Below are 18,177 nucleotides of genomic sequence, written 5' to 3'. Positions count from 1 at the left end.
AGTAGAATGCGAATTGGGGAAGAAAGCTAAGAATTTCGCATTTTTATTATACAAATTGATTGATTGATTGATTTGTCTTGATTGTTAATTGCGATATATGAAATACTTATCAAGTTAGGGGCAATATATTTTATTTGAGTTATAACCAAAATCAACTAACTTGTCCAATTTAAAACAATAAAAGTATCCAAAAATATTCAAAACCAATAATATTTGACATCCTAAATACCCCAAAATAAAAATCATACCGAACAATTAAAATATCTTTATAACCAAAACAAATGATCAAAATATATTAAATGTGTCTTATAACCGATAGAAACTCACTTTTCAATTTTTGGAATCAAGAGTGGAGTTTCCTCTGCGGTTGACTTTATTTTAGCCTTAGTTGAACTTAAATCATATCCAGAATCAACATCATAAATTTCTTGGAGGTTGCGCTTCAAATCACCTGATATTTTGCAAGGACTTGTTGCGATTGACTTATCAACTGTTGAGGGTGTAAAACTTTCGTCTGTTTGTGAGATCACATCCTAATTTTAAAAAAAAATGTTTGATTCCTAAAAAAAATAACTAATATAATTAAAAGTTTATAAAATAAAATGAAAAACCTTTTGAACAGGTTGTACAACATCATCGGATTCCAAAGCAACTTGATTTAAGGAGACAGATTGATTACTCTAAAAAATAAAATGGAAATATGTTAATCGTTATGTACTTTAACATTAAAGAATTGTAAATTTTCAACAATAAAAAATTACATACCATAAGTTCTATTTTACTTTCCAATTCACAAATAATGGACATATCTTCTGTAACTCTGAGAACTGTGTAGATGTTATTATAGTTGTTGACATTGTATTCTGTAATATCTACAACAAAACCAAACTTGCGGTTTTTCAACACATTAAGTTGCATTGGAAATAGGGCATCACTGTCTCCGGCCTGTAAGATATATTTTAATAAATTAAAAAAATTAAGTAAATGTTTTCTGATTTTAAAGGTATGAATAATATACCGCATCATGTATCTTTTTCAACTCGTAGGCACTTATATTTAACAACCTCCTTGCTTCCCTATCAAAAAGAGTCAATCCAATGGTTCCAGTACAATCTTGTACGTTAATTGGAATTATATACCTAAAACAAAAAATAATTATGTCATTGTTAGTGTTGTTTTAAGATTGACAAAATTAATAGAAATAAATATGTCTATACTTTATAACTGACTGAAATTCAGATTTTTTGCATTGTGCATTTGTACACTCAACAACCATAGTTTCTGAAATTCCCTCAGGGTTGGTATACGAATGATTGGTTTTGGGAACAGGGATAATTTTTTTTCCACATTTTTTGCATGCTTCATAATACCATGATAGATTCTGCCTTATATTAACAATGGAAGCAACTAATAAAAACTTGATTTCCTGTATCATATAAAATGTAAAAATTATTAAAATAAATTATGCAAAAATAAAATGTAAAACATATAAAATAATGCAATATACCTTAATTGGTTCGGTGATCTCACAGATTGTTTTTAATGGAAAATTACCCTTAAAGTCATCTGTATATGAAGAAGAGTAGCTTTGAAGTGTAGTTATGCTTTTTTCAGTTATACCGAAATTGTCATGACATTTCAACCTGTAATGTTTAATTTAAATTCATGAATATTAGGTTTTGTGTTTTTTTTAAGTTAAAATACATTATAAAAAAATAAAAAACAATTGGAAACTAACTTATTTTTAAACTCATTTATTTCATAAATGTCAGAATTTATGAACAATTTCGTTACTTCAAAATGACTTTTAGCTTCACCAAGACCTGTAAAAAATGTATATCCAATTATTAAAATTTATATAAAAACAGTAATTATAAACATCTATATATAAAGACTGAATACAAACCATTCCAAATGTTTAGCTTCAAAAACTGCATCACGATAACAACAAAATTAACAGTCGGGTTAGTTTTTAGGTATTCTGAAATTTGATATGCTTGACTTCCAAAAATAGTAACCTTCAGATGTACAGAACTAAATAAACCATAAAATAGTATATTAATATTAATTTGTGATTAATTAAAGATAATAAATAATAAATAAATAATACAATATAATCTCACTCTAGGTTGCTAAGAGTGACTTTTATATAATGCTTGGATGATACTGGATTTGAAGTTTCAAGAGGCCTAAATGACACGATATGTCCAATAACATCTACACAACAGATACCACAAAAAAATAAAAGTTTAGGATTAAATTCGTAATATTTAAATAATAAAATGTATAACCAAAAAAACAAATGATAAAAAATGATTTTATTAATATTTTATGACTAACCAAAGAATGTGTCTTTTGGGCATGTTTGTTCTATGATAGAATTAAAGTCAACAAACATAAATCCATTGACCGGACCCGAGAAATCATCACATTTTTTTAGGATGCTTTTCCAATCCAAAGTTAAGGTATGTTTATGACCTGTATAACTAAAACCATTAGTAACAACAGCCATATTGGGTTTTATAACTATATAACTTTCATCTTCCTTTAAAAGATGACGAAATCTGGAGAAATTATGATTGAAGACACGAGCTTGGTATTGTGTACCCTGTTTAAAAAAAAATTAAAAATTATTATGTTCATGAAACATGTCTAATATTGAATGATGAATAAAAAATATATCAAATACAACAAACCTCCTCATCCATGATGATCATTTCAATGGAACAAACTTTATTATTTCTGACAAAGTTCCAAATTTTAAGCACCCGAACCTTGATATGCGATTTTTCATCTATCTGGTCAATGTTATTTAGGTAAACCTTATTTCCTATTTCCATTTTCTGCAATAAATTTAATCATTATAGAATTGTAAGGAAAATTAGCAACCTTTTAAATTAACAGCAAATCAAAGTAAATGAAACAGCAAAACAAAAAAACATATTGTAATAGTTAAAGCTTTGAGGTTGTACGGATTGGGGTTAAAGATGTTCGCATATTGGAGTCAAATGCAGTTCACATGTAAAAGCAAAAATGTTCGCATTTGGTAATACAAATCAAAATTGGGTTTCGCATATGAGGTTGTATGGATTGGGGTTAAAGATGCGAAGGTGATTATGGTTAATATTCATTTCGTATTTGGTGAGACAAACAACTCAAATGCGAATGAACTAAAAAAAAAATGACTGGAACATGCGAAGAAAGATGGTGAATGAAGAATGTGAATTTTACAGTAGAATGCGAATTGGGGAAGAAAGCTAAGAATTTCGCATTTTTATTATACAAATTGATTGATTGATTGATTTGTCTTAATTGTTAATTGCGATATATGAAATATTTATCAAGTTAGGGGCAATATGGTCATTTTGAAGTAAAAGAAGCCTTGGTTATTAAATGAATCATACGAAGGATCTGTTATTTGATTTTAGAATCGGGGAGAATAATCGAACGATTTGGAGTTGCGAATTTGATTTTGAAAAGCCAATCAGTTGGGTTCGCATATGAAAACAGATAAGTTTTGATTTTATAGAATAAATTTAATGACCATATTGCCAATCAGTTGGGTTCGCATATGAATTCCATTTTCTGCAATAAATTTAATCATTATAGAATTGTAAGGAAAATTAGCAACCTTTTAAATTAACAGCAAATCAAAGTAAATGAAACAGCAAAACAAAAAAAACATATTGTAATAGTTAAAGCTTTGAAGAACAGTTTTTTTTAAAGAAAATAAAGTTCTCATTTTTATTACTAATTTCGTATTTTGTAATCATTTTCATTAACATTTACGTCTTTTAAACTGAAAAAGTAGAAGAAGAACATGATTAAGAAGAATTAGCAAAAGGAAGAAGAAGAACATCACTAATAAAATGAAAAATGATAGAAACTGGTAAATCAGACAATTAAGAGGTTAGAAATATTAGTAATGTTGATATTTTAATACACTAACCTGATATTATAATTTTTGAAGCGTTGCAGAATCAAGAAGAATGAAGAAGAATACGTTTGCAAATATTACTATGGAGCAGAATTCGTCTGGAGCAGAATGGTAAAAAGAAAATAACCGTATGAATGCTATTTACGTTTGAATAAATAAGAATAAGAATTAAGAAGATTACGTTTGGAAAAGAATAATATTGCAGATTTTTAGGGATTTAATTTGCAATCAAAATAAACAAACTTTCAAAATTAATGCGTGTTTTTCGAATCTGAAGATTGATTAACATATTTGTTTGCAGATTTTTCCGGAATTATTGAATTTGGATTGTATGGCATTTATGTAAATATAGATGAATAAAATGAGCGGGAAAACTCTATTTTGTAGGTCTTATAGATTGACACGTGGCAGAGTTCTACTTATTTATTAGAATTAGGATATATATATATATATATATATATATATATATATATATATATATATATATATATATATATATATATATATATATATATATATATATATATATATATATATATAAGTAGTTTGTTTCATATTTGGTGTTGGCATATTTTTAATTTGGCAATTGCATTTGAAATCTGCGTACACATTATCAAATTTTAGAAGTTAGAATAATGAATAAGCAAGTATTTTGTAGTGGGATCATTATGTTTCAAAGTGAAAAATGTCAAATCTAAAAATAAAATATTTTTAAAAATATAACCAACACACATATAATGTAAAATTCAACTTATTTGATGGCAAACTATATATTAGCAGAATTTCATAAACAATATGTAGAAGACAAAAGAGATACTTAATTTACAAGATTTGCATGGTAATCAAAACAACCGTTTAAGATACGATATTTTGTTTATGGCTGCCCATGTATGCACCTCTGTATCCAGATCCATTTAACCTTTCAAGGTACCAAAACTTTCAGTGTGTGAAAGTAACTCTCGTGAAACTTGAAGGACTAATTGGGCAAAATAATTGATTACCGAGGGGCCGTTCGCAAAACCAAATAAAAATTTCAGAAAAAATGAAAATTTTGTAAAGGAGATTTTCGATGCGTGTGACCGTACAGAGTTGCCGTTACAACCTACATGAACCCTTCGTGTCCCTGAAGCTTCACAACTTTCGACTCTTGATGATCAAAATCAAACACTTGCTCTAGGGTTTCCTTACGATGGGCACCAGTTATTCCAGCAAGAAGTTCTCGGAATTTCCTCAATTTGTCTTTGACGAATCAGATGAACTTGCCGAGATGAAATCCAGATGGAACCCTACAGGATCAGGGAAAAAGAAATTTCGTTCCGGTTATTCCCCCGTCGACAATTACACGTTTTTGCAATCATGTACGTATTGAGAGAATATCTAAAACCCTAATTTTTTCAATTCCGCTGTACCAGTTAACACTAGTACACCTGTTTATTCTATCATATTGATGTTCAAGGAATCACGGGAAATTGATTAGTAGCAGTTCGATGTTGAACTGTTGAAGTCCAGTAGATCACTTTTATATTTCAAATCCAATTTTTGTTGAGATAGTTTACGCTTGATTTCATAACAATTGCTTTAAGTAGAAACGCGACAGTAAATCTGTGACAAGTGATATCAACGTTGATTGGTTTGACCTTGAAACTCTAGATTTGGGAGTAGGGACGGAGTTGCACGTCAATGTGTTTGTTTTGAATTTATAGTTGTTGTGTTGCTTAGAATGGGTGCTAGAGTTGATTCTAGTTCATGTGTGACGATAATTGAACTTCTTTTTGGTTAAAACTATTTCAGAGTACTTAATATATGAATACACGTACTCAATGTCATAACATTATCTAATATCTACCTACCTTTTCACCATAGTTGCCCAAGGAAAGGAGCCTAAAGGAAAGAAATTGAGGGATGAAACTGTAATTATTCACGAAGATGATGATGCAGTGAAAGAAAGGATTGTTCGGTCAGATACTGCTTTACAATCCAGTTCTTCAGACTACAATTCAAAGAATTTTGCAGGATCCAAGTCTTCTGATTTCATTACTCCTAAGCCCCTCAAAGCTCCCACCCAACGGTTTTGTTTGGCTGATGTATTTGGCATTTTGTATTTCATTTACTACACAAGGAATTGTACATTGTTTTTTGAACAACCTAACAATTATTCATTTTTTCATTCTTATTGCAGAATGAGCCTGTTTCCCTCATCTCAGATGAGGACAGTGATACTTCATCAGAAATGTCTTCTAATGATCTTGCAGACACCCAAGGTTCTGTACTTTTTGAATTATCTTAATAACCCTTTATGTTAATTGGAGAACAAAGTGTTCCTAATACCATGATTGTTACCTCTTCAGGTTCTTCAGGAGAACAGAGCCTTGTGCAAGAAATTACTTCACATGAGATGGTAAGTGTGCTTCTAGTCTATTCATAAATTGATGAAGGAAGTAATAGAAGGAAATAATAATTTTCTCCTTCTTCTTGGTTGTGATTTACAGGAACAGAGTGTTGTTCTTCACCCAAAATACACTACATATGAAGGAAATTGTTACTGGAGTGCAAAGTTGACTTTTCTTCCCAGTTCCATTAAGCTCGATGTTTCAGAGGAAGAAGCACCCATGGGTCCTCTTACTTACGAATGGAAGACAGTCGATCTTATTTGTATTGAGTCAAAATGGCTGGATCCCGTGAGTTTAGAGCTTCAATTTATTATATTATCAACCTTCATTTTTTTTAGGTTAACTTCTGTGAAATTTCTAGTTTCCGTTGTCTTTTTCAGTTCCCAACAGCTGATGTCTGTCTTCATTTCAAGTTGGAGCATCCAAAACAACCCATCAGTAATCAAAAGTCAGGTATTTTCATTTCCAATGTACATTTTGTGTATATTTGTTTCAAGATATCTGGTTTTATTCTTACCAATGCATATATACTTAAACATACAGCAAGTCATAAGTTTATTTTCTAAACAATCTTGCAGGCATTATGAAGGTGAATTTCACTGTCTGTGACCCTAATTGGGATTCTATGCAAGAGCTTATTAAGTCTCTGGATGATCAGTATAAGGAAAAATGGGAAGTTGATCTTGAGTGAGTCCTTTCTCTGTAAACCTTTAATTGATTTCAAATCTCTTTCGTGACATTTTTACTTAATTGATTCACAGCTCATATGAATTGTTTGAAGACATTACCTATCGAGGGGATTGTGATTCTATTTCTATTTCCAAGAGAGATTTTCAGCTGCTACATCCGGAGAAGTTTATCAATGATACCATTGTTGACTTTTATATCGAGTTGAGTTTTTTGTTATTTTTTTTACATTAACTATATATGTAATTCGTACATGAATTGGATAACTAAAGAGAATAGATTTAGAATAAGACAATAAGTTAAATGACAAAGTTTGAGTTAATGACAGATACCTGAAGAAGATCAATCCTGCTGATGAAAGAGTCCATTTCTTCAATAGCTTTTTCTTCAGAAAGCTGGCAGATTTTGATGAAAATCAATTACAAATGTTTGATGCCAAGGAATCTTTTCAACGAGTTCGGAAATGGACAAAGAAAGTGGATATTTTTCAAAAGGATTACATTTTTATTCCTGTAAACTTCAGGTGATTTTTTTTCCTTCCTTATTTTAAGTGTGGCATTCATGATATCATGCTCTCTCATCTGTCCTACATATGTGGCAGGTTGCATTGGAGTCTGATTATTATTTGTCATCCTGGGGAAGTAGTGAATTTTGAAGGTAAGTTTTTATTTGATTTTGAACTTTTAGTTATGTGGCATTTCCATTAATATGAGTAAGTAACATCTGTGCAGATGAGGAACTAGAGGTTTCACTGAAAGTACCATGCATTTTGCACATGGACTCTATTAAAGGAAGCCATAGAGGCATCGAAAATTGTATTAAATGGTAATAATCTATTCAGAATCTTTGAATAAATTATTAGTTCATTTTGGGAATCCTTTTTCTGTAATAACAAATTTATCCCTACAGCTATCTCTGGGAGGAGTGGAAACAGAGGAGTAGCAACAGAGCAGAAGATATCTCAACAAAATTCAAGAGTCTTCGGTTTCTTCGTCTTGAGGTGGTATTACTATTTATTATTTAACTCCATGTTACATGCCACATGAAGCATCATATGTTATGTTTCTTTTTGAATGTTAAATAATCATCGACTCTTTTGACCTTAGGTACCCCAGCAACAAAACTCATATGATTGTGGGTTGTTCATGCTTCATTACATGGAACTTTTTATGAAACAGGCTCCCAGTAGCTTTAACCCATTGAGCAACTTTGTAAGTCTCAGTCTAAGTCATCTATTGCCTTCTTTTACAACAATTTTTTGTTCCTTAATCCAATATATCTATCTGTCTTTTCTCTTGTATTCTCAGATAAGTAAAGATTGGTTCTATCCAACAGAAGCTTCTTTAAAACGTGGCCGAATAAAAAGATTGATCATAGAACTTGCAAAAAGTAAATCTGAACAAGCTTTATCACCCAACTGCAACCATGAGTTGTCTCCTGAAGACAAAGATGTAAATGAGGAGGAAGAATCTGAAGATTTAGAGATTCTGAATGAGACATGCCATGGAAGAAGTAGTACACCATTAATGGTAAAACCTCTGAGAAGCAAACCATATAAGTCTGATTGTGAAGACTCAGGAGATGATGAAGATTCATTGATTGATGATGATGATGATGAGCAGAATCATGGAAAGTTGGTTCTCTATGATCCTTCCATTGCTGGTGCTGTCTTATCACCAACAAAGGTAATAATAATAATAAGTAGGTGAGCTGTCTTTTTGCATTGATATATGATTATCTAAACTGCATTTTGACACGTGTATAGGAAAGCAATGCAAAAGAAGAAGTTAAGCAGCAAGTAGGTGGAAAGAAAGAGTCAGAGTCAGAGTCAGAGTCGTTGTTTATGACTTGTCTTGATAAATCCTTGAATTTATTACAACTTAAGGAAAGAAATCAGCCAGAAGAAGAAGATGTAGATGTATTTGTTGTTGAAAAGAAAGAAGATGAAAGTGATGATGATGTGTTTGAAACATGTGTAGTGGAGGACTCTGATTCAGACGATGTGGGGGGTCATCTTTCTTGTTACAGACGAAAGTTTGCTTCTTCTTCTTCTTCTTCTGTAAAATGTGAAGAAGGGAGTAGTAGTTTGCAGCAGCAGGCTCCTAAAAGAAGACATAATGCGGTTTCTCAAGCACAAAAAAGGCTTAGGAGAAACCCTTCAACTGATTTGCAGATCATATCTCTTTGTGAATAATAATCAAATAATAAATAATAAAATCATCAATCATGTTCAAAGGTATGTTCCAACTTTTCATATGTATATATAGTTATGTGGATAGTGGTAAATATTATATTTGCTATATAGTTTTTTGCAAATATTTGTTTGAAGAGAGATTGAAGATTTTTAATTTTTTGAAAAAAAAAGCGAGGATTGATGTTATTGGTGTGACTCTGCTGATGTGAACCGTGTTCTTAGTAAAAACAATGGTGCTATTTGGTCTGTTGTGGTCATTAGTTAAAATAGTTTTTATTTTTTATCTTTCTAAACGATCATTTAACAAGAAAATAATAATATAAGAGTATTTTACTTTATAACTTTTTCTTTAGCATATGGATACTTTCCAAATCTTTTCACAAGTAATTTAAATATTTTTTGGAAATTTGATAGTCTTTGTAAAATAATTTGATCAAGGGGTAAACATGTGAAATTTTGCTGGTATCTAGGTAACCCACAGATCTTTAATCTGAACAGTGAAGATTGGATTTGGACATGGTTTGATACACATTTGGGCCTCGTAAACAGTGGCAACCGAATTTGCTTAGATTCTGTTTTGTTAGAGCCTTTTTAAATTAGCCCATAAATCTAACTTTTACGACATTCTTTGCAGCCAACCTCGTTAACCTACAGCCCAATATCATTAATTTATCCTACTATTGATTCTAAAATGAAAGGCCCATGTTTTGGTCTCCAAAAAGGGATCGGTTATTAGAAACTTGAAGATTTCTTTTGTTTCCTAAAATCAAAACAATCTTAGATTTACTATTGAAGATTTCTTAGTTTTTGGTGGTTTAGTCGTCTTAAACCACTAAATCGTCCGTTTGGATTTGTTATTGAAAGTGCTGATTTTTTTTTTTTTTTTTTTCCTTTTTAACCATATGATTTCCATTTGCAATAATTTTTGTTGTCTTAATTTTTTTTGAACTTGATCACCTCAACTAGGATTTAGATAATCGAATTGTTATGTTGATTGTTTGGTTCTGTAATCCGACATTCGATTAACAAAATGAGCAAATAATGCAAGTGACTTGGTAATAGATGTTTATTGGCATTATGAAATATTTTGGTATAAGATTTGTTGGTTATCCGAGCTTATGAGAAAATCACTCGTGGTTGCTATATTTGTTTGAACATTAATGCAATTCTTAGATAGAGCTTGTTCAATAATTATGTTGTCAATTAGTTCTAATTAAAGTGTTGAAAAATTAAATAGGATTTATTATTCGATAAACTCATTAAGAAATTCGATCAACCTAAAAAGAGTCTACAAAACTATTGCACAACTACAACTTAGGTTGTGTTTGGCGCACCACATGTTAACTTATGTTTTGAGTTTTTTAAAGTTGTTATATTTGTCAAACAAAAAAGTAGCTTACAAACTAGTTTTTTAAAAAGCCATTTAGACTATCTTTTAAGGAGGTTTTTTTAAATTTCTCAAATATACCCCTAACTAATTATAGAATACATATTATTCTAAATGTCATTTTATATCTTTCAGCTAGTTTATCAACTAATTTTTACCAAACATCATTTTTATCAACTAGCTTATAAGCTAACTGTGTCTACTAGCTTTCAGTTAGTACGCCAAACATAATCTTATAATCATGTTTTTGTAACAATTACAAGATTATTATTATAATGTCGATTAGGTTATTTTTAGTTTTCCATTTAGTAAGTTGAAGCAACACATTCAGTTGTGTAGTTTGAACTCCTTTTTTATATAGTTAATCATATGATTTGATTTTATGTTGTTATTGTTTCTAGCAATTTTAATTTTGTTATAACTCAACATTTGATTCTTGACTCAATTCATGTTGGACGCTTTAATTAGGTTTAGTTCATTTTCGTTATCAGATTTGTAAAATCCACAAATGTTTTTTGAATTGATGTTAAGTGACACACATTGAATTCGTTTTGTGATGGATTAACTTCGTTGTAAACTAAAATTGCATGTTTTTACGGTTGGGATCGAGCTTGTGAGAAATATTGAACATTGTTGGGAACATTCAAAAAAAATAAACGTGATCTTTAAATCTATTTCTAAAAGCTTGTTTTGATTAAACAATTTGGTGAATGGAAGATAATAGAGTTTATAAATATCTTAAAATACCAACTTAAACTAGAATTCAATTTGACATCAATTCATCGTTAGCTTTACATCATTAAGAGAATAAAAATTGGAACTAGATTGTTTTTGCTCTTGTTTCTATTAATTATTTTACTATATGTTAGTTTAGTTTACTTGATTTCAAATTCTCCATATTCACTTTTTATGCATTGGAATAAAACATGACTACTTTGATTTATTTATGGATTAAAACTGAATCCATAAGGATTAACCATGTTTGCTATTATACTATTATTTTTAAATCATATAAGTACAAATATCATTTATTGTTTGATGGATTCGGCACTCATCACACTCCACCACAAAATCAACCCCATCCACAACCATGTCTACAACCACATCTACAACTCTATATAGAAACTGAATTTAATCCCTTCGATTTTGTGTCTCAATGTCAACCTGAATTTGTTCACCAAACTCAAAGTTGATTCCGAATCCAAACCCAAATTTGTTCAAGAAACTCAACCTAACAAGGTACTAAAAAGGGGAAGGCCCTAAATAAACCTTGGGAACCGATAGAAGTGATGCATAATATCTGAAAGCAAAAGTTATGACTTACCTCAACATAAATGAAAGTATGTGTTTGTAACTTTGTATTAAAGATTACTTGGATGTTGCAGAAAAGATATAACATTGTTTTTTTTATGCACATGGGATATCACTCAAACAACCAAAATAGATGATGGCATCATGGGCTGAATAAACTCTTATCCAAATTCTTTTAACTGATTCAAAAAATTATTTGAAAGACTTTACCATTAACTGCTCTAATCCAAAACTAATTGATTAAGACCTTAAAATATGAACTCATGACTTGGAACAAATTGTAGAAAAACATGTCTTTTGCCAAACTATATACCATTTCACACATTTAAATTAACAACATTTTGCAATCATAACTATGGCCTATCTAATAACATCATGATCAAGATTTCCATTTCCTATCTAAAACTAAAAGAACTTGTAAAACACTTTTAAAAGAATCAACACAACAACACATATTCTACTTGTTCAAAGTGGACTTCTGCAACATGTTATCCAGCATACCCATTAAGAACTCATCATCTTTAGAAAACTCACCCATCTGTTCAGACATTGTTTCCATTTGACTTATCAAATCCTCCCTATGTGATAACAGTTTTTTAATATCTTCACGTAACCCTTGATTTTCAGCCTCTAACTGTCTTTTCTCATCTTCAAACAGTTCTTTAAGCTTTTCGGTTTCTAATTTCTTGATTCCCAACAACACTTGTAGTTCTTCAGCCTGCAATAAGGATTCATCTTTCAACTTCATTTTCTCAGATAAATCAGAAACTTCAATCTTCAGTTTTTCTAAAGCCTGGTTTAGAACATCAATCTCAATCTGTTTTTCTAGATTCTTGACTTGTAGTTCTTCTGCATGTTGAGAAGCCTGAAACAAGGATTCATCTTTGACCTTCATTTTCTCAGATAAATCAGAAACTTCAATCTTCAGTTTTTCTAAAGCCTGGTTTATAACATCAATCTCAATCTGTTTTTCTAATTTCTTGACTTGTAGTTCTTCTGCATGTTGGGAAGCCTGCAACAAGGATTCATCTTTGACCTTCATTTTCTCACATAAATTAGAAACTTCAATCTCCATTTTTTCTAAAGCATGGTGTATGAGATCATTCTCAATCTGTTTTTCTTCTGAGTTCTTGAAAGCATTGGTCATCTCTTCTATAACTTCTTCAATCCTCTTGTTTCTCTCTTCTAACACCTCTAAAAGGCTCTTTTTTTCTTGCTCAAAACCAATTAGCACATTTTCTAAGCTGCTTTCTTTATCTTGTATAATTTTGAAATACTTTTCTATATCCTTCTTTTGTGCTTCTATTGTCCCTGTTCTTTCTGTAACCAATGTTTCTAGTAAGACTACTTGATGTTGCAAATCAACAATTTTTTCATTCTTCTCATTTGCTTTACATAAAAGACTTTGATTCTCAATCTTGCATGCTTTTAGGCTTGTTTCAAGTAACATACTTTGGTTTTCTATCAACTGTTTCTCTTTCTCTATCTCAATAAATTTATGTGATAAATCATCTGAAACATCTCTAAGATTCTGAATCTTAGAATTTTCCAACTCCTCCTGTAATTGCTTAACTTGTTCATTTTGTAATTTCAGTTTTGATAGATACTCATCCATTTCTTTCTTTTTCTTTTCCATTTGAGATTTCCACTCAACTTCTTTTTCTTCAAGATTTTCTTTACACTTCTTGTGTATTTGTTCCAAATCTTGATATCTCCTTTGAAGTTTCTTCAATGAAGCAGTAGGTCCACTTTTTACAATCTGAGATTCCTGGAATTCTTTGAGAGATGCTGTTAGTTCTTGATTTTCTTGTTCTAAATACACCATTTTATACCCCATCTCTTTGGATTGAGAATCTTTTGTGGCTAAAGTATCTCTTAATTCTGCAACCTCTTCATCTCTCTTGTGAGACAACTTCTCAATGGTTGCCTTTGCTTCATGGCACTCCAAGTAAATACTGTCAAAACGTGATTTGTACTCAGAAACTTCAAATTCCAAAAGTTTCTTTGAGCTTTGTTCATGTGCTAAAGCTTGGTTGCATATCTTTAATTGGGTCTGAAGGGTTTCAGATATTCTAATTTGAGCATCCAGGCTTCTCTGAACAGAAGAAATCTCATCCAAAAGCAATGATTTCTCTTTCTCCCACTCTGATTTGCTACATCGAAAACTCTCTTGAAGCCTTTCATGTGCTTCTTCAAGATGTTGAAACTGTTCATTCTTCCATTTCAGTTGATCTTCAACATCTCTAAGTTTCTCCTCCAATTTACATATCATCTCTTCAGACCTGGCATTCAGTTCTTTGGCTTGCTTTTCAGATTGCAGCTTTGTTTCCTGAAATTTAGTTACCATTTCAATTTGAGCTTTTCTTAAGTTATTGTAGAGATCTGTTTTTTTACGAACTTCTTCCTCCAGCCTCTCTTTTTCTGCTCTAGCTTTGTCTAGTGCTTCATGAACATCCATTCTTTTTAAGTCTGTCATGGTATGTAATAAATCTCAAGGTTTCCTGTTTTGATGACAACACAAGAATGAACTAAGAAATCCTCATATCAAATCTTGTTAAACTACTAATAAACTTGTAAAAATTGATATCTTTGAATTTCTACAGATGTTTTAATTGTACACATTAACAAACTTAAAGAAACAACCATTATTTATGAAAAAATTATAAGTGAAATCACACATTATTTCCAGCGAAGTTAAGTAACAATATATCTCAACTCTGGCATATTCCGATTCAAAATTTCAAATAAACTATATGCAAAAAAGTATGGTTATTATCTATTTTTTGACAATTAGTATTAAATTTGATGTTAGCAACCATTCAATATAACAGCAACAGCAAACTTGACATAATTTAGTCAGAATATGACTAACAAATAGTTAAATGCAACTCAGAAAACCCTACTTTGCAAGCAACGAAACGACAGGATCAGGTAAACAAGGCAAGAATCAAACTATACAAGACATATAACACATAGATCCAACGAATTCGCATAAAAAATCAAACTCAAATGAAAACCCCTAGCCAGAAATCAGATACCTAATAAACTTGCACTTACAAAATCAGCAAGTATCAACCAAAGTTTACCTTTAATCGTACAAGAAACTCGACCAATCAGAGTGTTGGAAAAGCAAGAACCAGGTTTCCGAAGTTCAAATCGGAGCAACAAAAAGAGAGTCAGAGATTCGTCTTTGTCCTTTTGCTTCTATCATATTTTGAATTGGATTTTGCCCGCCTTCATATTCTCGACCTTCCTTTGAGTCTAGTTACAGAGACAGTCCCTGATCTTAGTTAAAAGATGTATAAATGACCTAAAATATCTCCTTCCCGATTTTAGTAACTGATATAGTGATATGTATTTTTATAGGACAAACAATCTTACACTAAGACCATTTTCAGCCCATTACACAAATTTTGTACTAACTAGAAGGTGAGTTGCGCTTCGTGGCGTTTCGATTTTTTTTTCTTTTTCATATTTACATATTTCAGTCTTTCTTTGTTTTTTTTTCTTGTTTGTTGTTTCTATTTTGTGTGTGTATAATGTTTTGATGAAAGTATGGTCGTATAGTAGAATACCGAAGATAGGAGGACCAAAAACATCAAATCCACAGATTAATGTGGCCAAAACTTAAGATGTCACGTTTGATAAATGTTAGGGACCACAAATGATAAATTCTTGAAACCTTTGTGGCTAACAGTAAAGAATATTAAAGCTAGAGGACCAAAAGTATCAACTCCACAAACTAATATTGTAAAAACTTGATGAGGGACCAAAAGTAACAAAATATTAAAACTTTTGTGGCAAAACTTCAAACAATACAAAAATCCTACCTAATAAATGAAAACACTTTTGTCAAATGTCACTACCTCATTCAATTGTCACATGACATTTTCTCTATTTTTTGAATTTTTCTAAATTCCACTTGCCAATTTGTGGTTCTTTGCTTTTTCATTATTCTACCATTATATACATATTTTACTGCACATTTATTACATTTTTATGATATTTAAAGAAAGTTTAATGTATCATTAAAGTGTCCAGTAAGAAATCAATCAATGATTACATTCAAAAAATAAACCTTCCCGTATTACAAACATAAATTTCGGCAATACCTTTGAAATTCAAGGCAATCCCTTTCATTCATAATAATATTTCGAATATTGTATATTTTCAAATTAAAGTTTGATCTCCTCCCCAAAATAATTTTTATAATTTATGTATCACTACATTCCATTTCGTTTTTTTATCACCGTTTCTTCAAAAATCAAGTTCACAGCATCTCTTCCAAATCTATGCATCATCACAATGTAATACGGGCTTTTCTACATCAGCTTAGTAAAGTCTTTTGAGTTAAAGATAAATTATTGTGCAAATCATGTCATTATCAGTTTAGAACAATTAACTTTAGATTCTGAAATATTGGTTTCAATCTGACTACAAAAGTCTTTTCGTCTTTCTTTCTTTTTTTACATCTTCACTAGAAATTTGAATATATGTTGCTGATATTTGTTGATTTTTTATTGGCCAAATCAAAAGAAAATTTTAAAAGTTTGTTAATTTACTGTCTACTATCCTAATGTTTTGTTCACACAACATAAAATAGTTTTTAAGAAAATATGCAAAAAATCTTAATTTTATTCCAGTGGCAGTATTTTTAACATTTTTTTACAAAGGAAAGTACTATGTTTTGCTGTGTGACTATGTGTTCCCAAAAAATTTATTCCAACAAATGTGACCACTTTGCCCTTGCTCAGAATTTCCTTCCAACCACATATTTTCTCAAGAACATGTTTTCGGGAACAATATACAAGAAAAAGTTATTAAGAAATCTGACTTTCATTCCAATGACATTTTTGTAAGAACTATTTTGCCCCAATTTCATTAAAAACTATTAACTGTGAAATTTGCAAATGGTTGGTTAAAAAGAAAACAAAAGGTTATTTTATGTTTTTATTTTGGATAAGGGGCATTTTGGTCTTTTTATAGAAAAATCAAATTTAACATAATTTTAAGAACTATTTTCGTATGTTTTATTACAGTTGTAGGATCTGTTGATGAAAGTTTTTATTGTAGCAACTGACTTTCAAACTTGGAACCATTTACAACAATATACTGAAAAAAAAAATGACTGTAACGTGTGTTTATGTTCAACTCTGCTGTTTATATGTGTTTTCCTATTTCTTTGAAAGTTGTTATATTTGTTAATATTTATTGGCCAAGTTAGAAGAAAATCTTAAAAGTTTATTAATTTACTGTCTACTATCCCAACCTTTTGTTCTCACAACATAAAATAGTTTTTAAGAAAATATGCAAAAAATCTTAATTTTGGATAAGTGGTAGTATTTTATTAAGAACATGTTTTCCGGAATAGTAGACAGGATCATATTATGGAGAAAGGGCATTTTGGTCCTTTTATAGAAAAAGGAAATTTAACAATAAAACTTTATAACATACACAGAAAATAGCATTCTACTTTACAAAAATATGATTTTTAACATATTTTACAAATGAAACTACTATGTTTTGTTGTGTGACTATTTCTTCCCAAATTTTTTTTTTGCATCAAATGTGACCGTTTTGCCCTTGCTCACAATTTCATTCTAAATTTCATTCCAACGACATATTTTCTCAACAACATATTTTCGGGAACAATATACAACAAAAGGTTATTATGAAATCTGACTTTCATGCCAATAACATTTTTTTAAGAACTATTTTCCCCGATTTCATTAAAAAAATCAATTAAATGTGACATTTGCAAATGGTTGGTTAAAAAGAAAACAAAATGTTATTTTTTGTTTTTATTTTGGATAAAGGGCTTCTTGGTCTTTTTATAGAAAAATCAAATTTAACATATTTTTAAGAACTTTTTTCGTATGTTTTGATTACATGTTGTGGGATCTGTTGATGAAAGTTTTTATTGTAGCAATTTACTTTCAAACTTGAAACCATTTACAATAATATACTGAAAAAAAAGACTATAAGATGTGTTTATGTTCAACTCTGTTGTTTATATGTGTTTTCCTATTTCTTTGAAAGTTGTTATATTTGTTTGTTGTGATTGAATGGAATCAATAAAAGGAATGTAATTGTCTATTATCATTGTGTTTTTAACATGGTTTGTAGTAATCTTTATGCTTTTGAACATTATAATGATTTATATCGACTACATATTTGCAATAGAATAAAGTTCATTAAAAATATGCAAATTATAAATGTTTGTAGTAACAAAAATGAAACACAATAATTTTTGCAGAAGGATATTTTTGTC

The 18,177-nt window shown here is 30.2% G+C and overlaps 3 protein-coding genes across 4 annotated transcripts; 1 reads left to right on the top strand and 2 right to left on the bottom strand.

The window, feature by feature from the left end:
* Window positions 1-323: 323 nt before the first annotated feature.
* Window positions 324-1,937, bottom strand: LOC145046544 (uncharacterized). Its single transcript, XM_078994832.1, has 8 exons — window positions 1,896-1,937; window positions 1,795-1,823; window positions 1,508-1,643; window positions 1,230-1,426; window positions 1,019-1,139; window positions 766-945; window positions 612-680; window positions 324-533 (listed from the first exon to the last, which is right to left on the bottom strand). Exons 1-8 carry the CDS (start codon window positions 1,935-1,937, stop codon window positions 324-326), a joined length of 984 nt encoding a protein of 327 aa, XP_078850958.1.
* Window positions 1,938-5,001: 3,064 nt separating this feature from the next.
* LOC145047457 (putative ubiquitin-like-specific protease 2B) lies at window positions 5,002-9,454 on the top strand. Of its 2 annotated transcripts, XM_078995726.1 has the most exons (15): window positions 5,002-5,295; window positions 5,801-6,021; window positions 6,117-6,198; window positions 6,286-6,335; window positions 6,427-6,615; window positions 6,708-6,780; window positions 6,906-7,014; window positions 7,089-7,217; window positions 7,343-7,537; window positions 7,616-7,671; window positions 7,746-7,839; window positions 7,924-8,014; window positions 8,121-8,225; window positions 8,322-8,699; window positions 8,780-9,454. In XM_078995726.1, the coding sequence occupies exons 1-15, from the start codon at window positions 5,127-5,129 to the stop codon at window positions 9,206-9,208; spliced, it is 2,370 nt and encodes a 789-aa protein (XP_078851852.1). In that variant the 5' UTR covers window positions 5,002-5,126; the 3' UTR covers window positions 9,209-9,454. The 2 variants fall into 2 exon arrangements, with proteins under 2 accessions (XP_078851852.1, XP_078851853.1); XM_078995727.1 differs by lacking the exon at window positions 5,002-5,295 and having other exon boundaries at window positions 5,866-6,005.
* Window positions 9,455-12,158: 2,704 nt separating this feature from the next.
* LOC145047455 (uncharacterized) lies at window positions 12,159-15,125 on the bottom strand. The gene is made up of 2 exons (XM_078995725.1): window positions 14,993-15,125; window positions 12,159-14,407 (listed from the first exon to the last, which is right to left on the bottom strand). The coding sequence occupies exon 2, from the start codon at window positions 14,380-14,382 to the stop codon at window positions 12,364-12,366; it is 2,019 nt and encodes a 672-aa protein (XP_078851851.1). The 5' UTR covers window positions 14,383-14,407; window positions 14,993-15,125; the 3' UTR covers window positions 12,159-12,363.
* Between the last annotated feature and the right edge of the window lie 3,052 nt (window positions 15,126-18,177).

This window comes from Lactuca saligna, chromosome 5 (assembly GCF_052625555.1).
Source record: "Lactuca saligna cultivar CGN05327 chromosome 5, ASM5262555v1, whole genome shotgun sequence".
Classification (NCBI taxonomy): Eukaryota; Viridiplantae; Streptophyta; class Magnoliopsida; order Asterales; family Asteraceae; genus Lactuca; species Lactuca saligna.
The sequence above is the reverse complement of the archived record's forward strand: the minus strand, read 5'-3'. Positions and strand labels throughout refer to the sequence as shown.

Coding starts and splice junctions, on each gene's coding strand:
- LOC145046544 (XM_078994832.1), bottom strand. CDS start 1,937: ATGCAGTTTTTGAAGCTAAACATTTGGAATGGTTTGTATTCA. Junction 1,140..1,229: donor TGCAAAAAATCTGAATTTCA/GTCAGTTATAAA, acceptor TTTTTGTTTTAG/GTATATAATTCCAATTAACG. Junction 534..611: donor TTGTACAACCTGTTCAAAAG/GTTTTTCATTTT, acceptor TTTTAAAATTAG/GATGTGATCTCACAAACAGA.
- LOC145047455 (XM_078995725.1), bottom strand. CDS start 14,382: ATGACAGACTTAAAAAGAATGGATGTTCATGAAGCACTAGACAAAGCT.
- LOC145047457 (XM_078995726.1), top strand. CDS start 5,127: ATGGGCACCAGTTATTCCAGCAAGAAGTTCTCGGAATTTCCTCAATTT. Junction 6,199..6,285: donor TGATCTTGCAGACACCCAAG/GTTCTGTACTTT, acceptor TTACCTCTTCAG/GTTCTTCAGGAGAACAGAGC. Junction 8,226..8,321: donor TTAACCCATTGAGCAACTTT/GTAAGTCTCAGT, acceptor TTGTATTCTCAG/ATAAGTAAAGATTGGTTCTA.